The sequence below is a fragment of the Heterodontus francisci genome, chromosome 8 (assembly GCF_036365525.1).
Source record: "Heterodontus francisci isolate sHetFra1 chromosome 8, sHetFra1.hap1, whole genome shotgun sequence".
NCBI classification, from domain to species: Eukaryota; Metazoa; Chordata; class Chondrichthyes; order Heterodontiformes; family Heterodontidae; genus Heterodontus; species Heterodontus francisci.
In genome coordinates this window covers 11,312,091-11,321,928 of record NC_090378.1, presented here as the reverse complement: position 1 = coordinate 11,321,928, position 9,838 = coordinate 11,312,091, and the positions used below count along the sequence as shown (strand labels likewise).

Sequence of the window (9,838 nt, the reverse complement as noted above, 5' to 3'; positions counted from 1 at the left end):
GGAGGGTTTAAACTAATGTGGCAGGGGGATGGGAACTAGGAGCAGGAGTAGGCCATTCAGCCCCTCAAGCCTGCCCCGCCATTCAATAAGATCATGGCTGATCTGTCCCAGGCTCAACTCCTCTTTCAGGCCTGCTCAGCATAACCCTCGACTCCCCGAGATTTCAAAAATCTATCTACCTCTTCCTTAATTACATTTAGTGACCGAGCCTCCACAACTCTCTGAGGCAGAGAATTCCAGAGATTCACCACCCTCTGAGAGAAGAAATTCCTTCGCATCTCAGTTTTAAATGCGTGACCCATTATTCTGTAACTATGACCCCTAGTTTGAGATTCCCCCACTAGTGGAAACATCTTCTCAACATCTGCCCTGTCAAGCCCCCTTAGAATCTTATATGTTTCAATAAGATCACCTCTCATTCTTCTAAACTCCATTGAATAAAGGCCTAATCTGTTTAGCCATTCTTGGTAAGACAAACCCTTCATCCCAGGAATCAGCCTAGTAAACCTTTTCTGAACTCCCTCCAATGCTTGGATATCCTTCCTTAAATACGGGGACCAAAATTGTACACAGTACTCCAGGTGTGGCCTCACCAACACCCTGTACAGTTGTCACAAGACTTCGCGATTTTTAAACTCTAATCCTCTAGCAATAAAGGCCAAAATTCCATTTGCCTTCCTAATTACTAGCAGCACCTGCATGCTAACTTTTTGTGTTTCATGTACAAGAACACCCAGATCCCTCTGTACTGCAGTATTTTGTAGTCTTTCTCCATCTAAATAATAATCTGCCTTTTTATTCTTCCTACCAAAGTGGATGACCTCACACTTTCCCACATTGAACACCATCTGCCAAGTTTTTGCCCACTCACTTAACCTATCTATATCCCTTTGCAGATTCTTTGTGACCTCATCACAACATGCCTTCCCACCTATTTCTGTATCATCAGCAAATTTGGATACACTACACTCTGTCCCTTCCTCCAAGTCATTAACGTAGATAGTAAATAGTTGCGACCCGAGGACCGATCCTTGTGGCACCCCACGAGTTACAGCTTTCCAACCTGAAAAAGACCCATTGAACCCGACCCTCTGCCTTCTGTGTGTTAGCCAATCCTCAATCCATGCCAACACCCCAATACTCTGAGCTCTTATTTTGTGCAATAACCTTTTAGGTGGCACTTTATCGAATGCCTTCTAAAAATCCAAATACACTACATCTACCGGTTCCCCTTTATCCACTCTGCTTATTTTATGTTCAAAGAACTCTAATAAATTTGTCAAACATGATTTCCCTTTCATAAAACCATGTTGACTCTGTTTGATTGCATTATGTTTTTCTAAATGCCCTGCTATTTCTTCCTTAATAATGGACTCGAGCATTTTCCCAATGATAGATGTTAAGCTAACTGGTCTATAGTTTCCTGCTTTCTGTCCCCCTCCTTTCTTGAATAGGGGCGTCACATTATCGGTTTTCCAATCTGCTGGTACCCTACTGGAATCCAGTGGGTTTTGGTATATCACGACCAATGCTTCCACTATCTCTGCAGCCACTTCTTTTAAAACCCTTGGATGCAGGCCATAGCAACATCTTTTACTTGAAGGAAGTGAGTGGAGTTGAAGGAGAAGTTGTTCAATGTGAGAACAAACTCAGCCAGGCGGAGAAGGGTGGCGGTGGATGGGGACCGGTTGGGCCTCTGTTCAAGGAAGAACCGGAGAGCCCTCAAACCGTCCTGGTGGGGGATGGAAGTGTAGAGAGATTGGACGTCCATAGTGAAGAGGAGGCAGTCGGGGCCAGGAAACTGGAAATTGTCAAAATGACATAGGGCGTCAGAAGAGTCACGGATGTAGGTGGGAAGAGACTGGACCGGGGGAGAAATATAGAGTCAAGATCAGAAGAAATAAGTTCAGTGGGGCAGGAGCAGGCTGACACAATGGGACTGTCAGGACAGTCCTCTTTGTGGATTTTGGGAAGGAGGTAGAAGCGGGCTGTCCGGGGTTATGGGACAATGAAGTTGGAAGCTGTAGAGGGAAGATCTCCAGAGGAGATGAGGTCAATGACAGTCCTATGGACAGTCGCTTTATGTTCGCTGGTGGGGTCATGGTCCAGGCGGAGGTAGGAAGAAGCATCTGAGAGTTGCCGCTGAGCCTCTACAAGGTAGAGGTCGGTACGCCAGACAACAACAGCACAACCCTTGTCTGCAGGTTTGATGACAATGTTGGGTTTAGTCCTGAGAGAACTGGGCACAATATGCCAGTTGAGGCTGAACCAGTGCTTTATACAGTTTTATTATAAACTCCTTGTTTTTGTTCTCTATGCCCTTATTTATAAAGCCCAGGATCCCATATGCTTTTTTAGCACTTTCTCAAAATGCCCTGCAACCTTCAATGATATTTAAAAAATAAATATACATATAAAAAACTATAGATGTAGGATTTGTAAAGTTGAGTTTTTTGGGGGAAGCTTTAAGAGCAACTGGTGGGGCCCACTAGGCTAGGAGGCCGGAAGTGGCGTCTTGACACAAATTCTCTGGGGCGGTGAAGAGTCTAAAGTAGCGCGAATGCTGCCCGTTAACGAGGAAACAACAACAGAGTGAGCCGTCCCCAGCCCGCGGCTCCCTGCGCGACCACACAAAATAGTGCCATAATCATCTGACATCACAGCGGCCAGGCCCAAACACACACAAAAAATAACAAAACTTCCACCCAGAAAAACAACTAGAAATCCCATCAACTGGATCAACCCCCTCCCCCCAAAAAACCTGAGTGTGAACAGTTCGACATTTTCAGTCACATCCAGTGACCTTCCCTTTCACTATAAATGGATGAGGTTGGGGGCGGGGAAGGGTAATGAGGTTTGGTTGTGCGGGAGAAGGGAGGGTGGGAGAATGGCGCAACCAAACCTGCTCGTCAACCGCCGAAGCCCCGCCCATTCCCTCCGCGCGCGTGACGTCACTGGGTCCGTTTAACCGCCACCCCCTTGCCCAGTGACGTCACGGTATCCCCTCCCGCCCTCACGATGACATCACAGCATCCGTTCCTATCCGGCTTGGGAGAGCCGCCCACAAGACGCCGCCGTGACGTCATGACGTCGACACGAAACCTGTCGTTGGGGGCGGGGCAGAGAGAGAGAGAGAGAGAAGACAGCAAGTGTGTGCGCCTCCGTATGATCGTCACTTCCGGCATCAAGTTGGTTTGCGGAGCGGTGGAGTGGCCGTTAGTGCCGCCGCTGTTCGAGAGAGACCGAAAAAGGAGGTGGAGGTGGGGGGGGGTCGGAAATAACACCTAATAGATTCAAAAAGGACAACGGAATAAATCATTCAGCAAAGCGTAAAAAATAACCCTGTCTCCGTCAGCCGGAGCGGCGCCTCCTCCCGTCCGTGTAGTCCCGGTGTGTGTGTGTGTTTTTGAGGAGAGAGGGAGGAGGAGGGGGGGGGGGGGGACAGCTCACACCCAGCGCCCGGGCCCAGGCCACAGTCACACAGGACAAGCTTCAGCTACTGAGTCCCCCTCAGTGTCTTCCGAAGGATGGGAAACGCTGCGACAGCCAAAAAAGGCAACGAGATCGAGAGCGGTGAGTGTGCAATGGGACAGAGGGAGAGGGGAGGCCGGTTTCAGGCTCATTCATTCAATGCGGGCCTAGTGCCCTAGTGCAGCCAGGCTTCAGCTTGTCAATATGTATCTGTGTTTGTGTGTGTGTTTGCTCCCAAACTACCAGTGTGATCAGGGATTGGCTTCCCTGGCCCATTATCCTCAAAAAAAAAAATAGTTTCAAATGCAATTTGCATTACTCAGGTTGTAGAAACTGCTTGCTTTAAAATAAAAAGAAAACTAGCTGTTGTTTTCTAATGTGAAACAGTAGATCCATCTTTTGAGGCCTCTCCTGTAAAGTTTCACCCAGCATTCGTTTGCAGACTGGCATCTTCCAATATCACCCGCCGTCCCGCTTAGTAGCAAAGCTTTTTGCTCTTAACTCAAAAGTTTTTATTTAAAAAAGATAGACAAGTGATTTTGTCACCTTTCTTTCCTCCCTCCCCCATCATTTATGTATGAATTTTTTACCTTAAAATCTTGTCCAAGTTTTCAGTTACTATAACATTTGCAGATCTGTATTGCTAACAATTTTTTGTGCTCATTGTGTTTATATTGCCTGATTATACCAGATTAAGTCAGTTAGCTTGCTGCTGTCAGTCTATTTTTGTCGACTTCTGCAGTCATTTGCAAAGTGCACAAGTTGTTTTGAGGTGATAATAGTCATGTGCAAAGAGTGGTTTTATGAATGTTGTTTTTACCTGAAACTCTTTTGTTCTGCAACAGTTGGTGTGAGCTGACAATGCATAACTAATTTTGTGGAGCTGCAGTTGTTAAATCTAATTGGATATTGAAGTGCTGTTTATGGTATATTTTTATGCAGTGTATTTGTAAAGGGGAAATAAATTTGTCTTGAGCAATGAAATGTTTTATCTACCGTTTTTAGAGTAATCTGTGGTGCAACATTTTCGGTGTTTCCTTTTGCTACATGTTATCTGTACAGTAATCTAATTCTAAAGGCAAAAGCGTTGGCTGTTAAAAGTGGTGACCTATTTTCAGAATATGGTTTTGCAACATCAGTCTGTGGATGTGTTTTGGTGAATGGCTGATCTTTGAAATGTTTTGCAGTAACTTGTTTCATTTAGAATTGAGGTGTAATTACCTTAGTGTATCAGCTTTCTTTATTGATTAATTGCCTAGTGTATTTCATGATGCATTCACAAAATCCTGAATTGTTATGTTTGGTGAGATATCAAAATGTCCCAATTGTAATTCACTCTTTTCTGTTACAAAAATTATTAAAAATTACACTTGTTTGACATGTCAATGATATTACTTATACCTTACCAGCATTTTGGATGCAAATTTGTATTTTAGCGTTTTTAAGTAAGAATTTTTTTTCTGTGTATTTACTGCCTGATTTATTATAATTGACTAAAAATAGCACAGTTCAACTTGCAATAATTCTGACTTAGCCATTGATCTGTGTGTGAAGGTATTACCAAGCATCTAGCACATGGTGCATCTAGGCTGTTGGTCATCGTAATTTCTGTGGATGTAGAAAACAATGCAGTGAAAACAAAATAAAACTTTCCATTAACACAATTGCTATAGAAATAATACACTGCAGGCAGTAGTTACCAGGAAGTGAGCGTTCGATGAGCTTTAGATGGTGAGGGGGACGGGCACTGTAATTCCTGGTTATCTCTCTCTTTGGCCTCCTTATCTCGAGAGACAATGGATAAGCGCCTGGAGGTGGTCAGTGGTTTGTGAAGCAGCGCCTGGAGTGGCTATAAAGGCCAATTCTAGAGTGACAGGCTCTTCCACAGGTGCTGCAGAGAAATTTGTTTGTCGGGGCTGTTACACAGTTGCCTCTCCCCTTGCGCCTCTGTCTTTTTTCCTGCCAACTACTAAGTCTCTTCGACCCGCCACACTTTAGCCCCACCTTTATGGCTGCCTGCCAGCTCTGGTTATCACTTCATGATTAATTTAGCAATCCATTCTTCTACATATAACTTGTATTCATATCTAAAATCTTAATTTGGTTAATACATGTATGGGTTTAAAAATATATGGGTTAAAACAATCTTATCGTGGTTGGTAGATAGCTACTTAAGCTCTGAGTTGCACAAAATGGCATAATACTGTAGTGGCTGTGCCTTAACCTAAACTGAGTTCCTTAGTAATTATTTAGCCGCAAAAACATAGTGGAAATTTCCTAGGAGGGTTTCCCGACTGGTTGCTGTAACTTTGACAGCAACCCCATTTACGCATCTAATCAGGATTTCTGCTGAAGTTACAGCAGTCAACCGGGAGAACCCAAAAGAAGTTTAGTTGCTTGAATCTTTCATCATAACACTATCTCTATCGCCTGGAATCACCCTTGTAGCACTCTTTTGAAAAATCTGTATCCCTTTTGAAGAAGTGTCTAAAACTGCAAAACATTTTTTGTAATTGGCTCACCACTGGCCTCTACACTGCATATATAACTTGTTCTGCCTGGTAATCCTGCTCCCAGGAAGATACTGCCAGTACTGTATTTACCTTAAATACTACTTCGCAGTGACCAGATGCTTTCAAGGGATGATTAATCGCTCCCCAATCCTTTTCATCCTCCACCAGTACAATCTTAGAATAAGAGCCTTTTCATGTTAACACATATGATTGGTGTTAGCTCTTCCAATGTGTATTAGCATTTACTTAATTCCAGATTAAAATCCATGTGCCATATCTCAGCTCAGTTGCATATGTGGTCCAAGCCTTTCTGAAGATACTATTTATTGAAGTATTGGAGGCCATGAGAATAACAGAAGTTAATGAGAAACCTCAAATTTGCAAACTGAGTAACTCAGTTAACTGTTCCAAAGATTCTCTTAAATACTGTCTGCTTTAATATAGGTCTGTCAGTTAGTGTAGTATTTCATCCCAGATGTAATTCTTGTGGGTGATATGGTTAATATATACTAGTTGCAAAACATACCACGATTGAGAGTATTAACAACCATATCTTGTCCTCAATTCAATCTTTCAATCTATATGTGAACTTTACACATGGTTGCCATGTTGGGCCCTGTATTTTTGTAAAATTCTTCAGAAGTTTTTAGTGTTTTAAATTTTTATTTTCCTTTTTTATGCATTTTTTAAGCTGTAGTGTTTTGCCAGAGGAGTTGGCTCTATGTTAACAATGCTCTGACTCACCAGTAGGAGGTGAGTAAGAGCTTGTTCAGGAGGACAGTACAGCACAGAAATTGTAATATTTGGATCAATTGGATGCAACTTTTTTGATGGCAAATCTATCAATCTACCGTTGCTGGGAGCATAGAATGGCAAAGTATTAACTCGGTCAAAAGCAAAATACTGTGGATGCTGGAAACCTTAAATGAAAACAGAAAATGCTGGAAATACTCAACAAGTCAGGCAGCATCTGTGGAGAGAGAAACAGAGTAACAGTTTCCAATCGAGGCCTTTCAACAAAACTGGAAGAAGTTCGAGATGTATCCGGTTTTAAGCAAATAGAGGGGAAGGGGAGGAAAGGTCTCTGATAGGGTAGAAGGCAGGAGAGATTAAATAGCAAAAGGGATGACATGCAGGGCAAAAAGAGATGGTAATGGAACAAGTAAAGAAACATAAGATGGGGCTAAAGGAGGTGCAATTGGGAGTAACAAAATTATCACCTATAGCTGACAGTGAGGAAAATTCTAAGCTTTCAGAAAGGATTTTCAATCCATAAGCAGCCTTTGCTATGACAGAAAAGGGCAGGGATGAAGATGTTAGCAGGGGAGGGAAAAAAACATGTAGGTATGACTCAGTGGACAAGTGACTGACGAGCCAAGTACATGACCATTCTTTGCCTGCTGAGTTTGAGGTGGCACTGTATGGAAAGAGGATTGACAACCCCAAACGTCTGCATTGCAGCATGCCAGGAAGGAGGCAGTGGTAAACTTTAGGCCACAACTAAGTGATACAATGGTCTGTGCTAGCCCAGCTCTGCATATTAGTTGCAGATGTTCTTACAAACGATCGCACAACTCGACATCTGGTTATAGAGTCATTGTTATTTACAGCGCAGAAAGAGGTCATTTGGCCCATCAAGTCCATGCTGGCTCTCCACAGAGCAATCCAGTCAGTCCCACATTCTCTTCCTCGATCCCTGTAGTCCTACGGTCTATTTCCTTCAAGTGGCAATCCAATTTCCTTCAGGTCATTGTTTCTGCTTCCACCACCCTTGTGGGCATTGTTCTATGATAGCTGCCCATAGCTGTTGCCAGGTACTCACAACAATTTAGGGTGGCGCAGTGGTTAGCACCACAGCCTCACAGCTCCAGGGACCCGGGTTCAATTCTTGGTACTGCCTGTGCGGAGTTTGCAAGTTCTCCCTGTGACCACGTGGGTTTTCGCCGGGTGCTCCGGTTTCCTCCCACAGCCAAAGACTTGTAGGTTGATAGGTAAATTGGCCGTTGTAAATTGCCCCTAGTGTAGGTAGGTGGTAGGGAATATGGGATTACTGCAGGGTTAGTATAAATGAGTGGTTGTTGGTCTGCACAGACTCGGTGGGCCGAAGGGCCTGTTTCAGTGCTGTATCTCTAAATAAATAAACAATGTCTGAAATATGGCTTGTGGCATCTTGATACTTGCAGCTAATGGGCTTTGCTAGCAGATACTGGAACATTGCCTTTTATGTTGTACCATTTAAAGGATGATGTGCAATGATTGGGTTGCTTCTGAAGAACCAACCAGGGTAAGTTAGTTAGGCTTTCACACACACATGCCATCAGGTTTCCTGTCACAGCAATTTCAAGAGTTGCAGTTTTTCTATGCACTAACTCTATCAAAGCAGTGTGTGTTTGCCTCTATCTGGCAACTAGGTTTGAGGGGCCAGTTTGTGGGAAGGAGTTTAGTTTAGTTTAGTTTAGAGATACAGCACTGAAACAGGCCCTTCGGCCCACCGAGTCTGTGCCGAACATCAACCACCCATTTATACTAATCCTACACTAATCCCATATTCCTACCAAACATCCCCACCTGTCCCTATATTTCCCTACCACCTACCTATACTAGTGACAATTTATAATGGCCAATTTACCTATCAACCTGCAAGTCTTTTGGCTTGTGGGAGGAAACCGGAGCACCCGGAGAAAACCCACGCAGACACAGGGAGAACTTGCAAACTCCACACAGGCAGTACCCGGAATCGAACCCGGGTCCCTGGAGCTGTGAGGCTGCGGTGCTAACCACTGCGCCACTGTAGTTGCCTCTCATCCTTTCATGTAGCTTAACTAGCCTTCTGACCCTTCATTGTTCTCTTAGGGTGGGGGTGGATTTTTATTGGTGAACGCATTGATACCAGTAATGACACTGGGGTAAAAAAAATAAAGCAGAATGGCTTGTGCCAGCCAGGGGAAAAAACAAATTAAGAAAAATGGGGCAGGAGTGGCCTAAAGTCTGCCTCATGCATTTTGCAGCTGCTTAAACGTTCTTCCATTTCCTGCTTAGTTGGTAATTAGAAGTGCTTGCACCCAGTTTAAAAGCAAGAACATTTCATTGGAAGGGTTTATTTTGTAACATCTGTGCCATTATTTGCAAACTTTTGTCTTTTTCAGACAGGGGATTTCTGTGTCTCTGCTTTTGCCCGCTTTAAATGTGTCATATCTAAACAAGGAGGAGAGAACTGGAAGATTGATCTGTCGGCTTTATGTTGAGTAGGCAGTTAGATAATTCAAGTGCTCTTGGAGTTGATGTTGACCTAGAGGTAGGAGACAAGATGTTCATCTTTTCAGTCTCTGTTGCATTCAAACCAAGATGCTAAGATGAAAGGTCAGTGTTGTACTCAGTACCATTCTTGAAACTTTTTTGATGGCGACTATGAAGCCATCATGAGTTCATAATGCAACATTCAAAATCTGAGGTTTGCCTGTATAATCTGTAGCAAAGAGCAAGTCTTGATCATTCATGAGTCAAAGATCTTTCCTAATTCATTCACTATTATAATGTGTTATTAACTATAGGTAGATGCGACTGTAATATCGGTCTCATCCCATTCTCATCTAACCACTGGCTGAAGCAGATTAACTGATAGTTTTGTTGCTGTTTGGGGGATCTTGGGATGGCTTCTGCATTTATCCTCATAACAATATTTACTAAATTGTCCCCTCTTGATATTTCTCTGGCCTTCGAAGGCTGACTCAAAAGCCACTCCTTTGACCATGTCTGTTGTGATGTTCCTAACTCCTCTTCCTTCCCACTATCTCTCTCCACCTCAATGAAGTACTTTGGGACATTTTATTGATTTCATGTGCTATATAAATATA

At 43.4% G+C, this 9,838-nt stretch overlaps 1 protein-coding gene across 1 annotated transcript in view; it reads left to right on the top strand.

Moving 5' to 3' along the window:
* Positions 1-3,172: 3,172 nt before the first annotated feature.
* The window catches only part of LOC137372648 (cAMP-dependent protein kinase catalytic subunit beta), a 165,050-nt gene continuing 158,384 nt past the window's right edge, over positions 3,173-9,838 (top strand). The window contains exon 1 of the mRNA XM_068036633.1: positions 3,173-3,573. Within this exon, the coding sequence (XP_067892734.1) occupies positions 3,528-3,573 (46 nt within the window). The 5' untranslated portion in view covers positions 3,173-3,527. The remainder of the gene's footprint in view (positions 3,574-9,838) is intronic.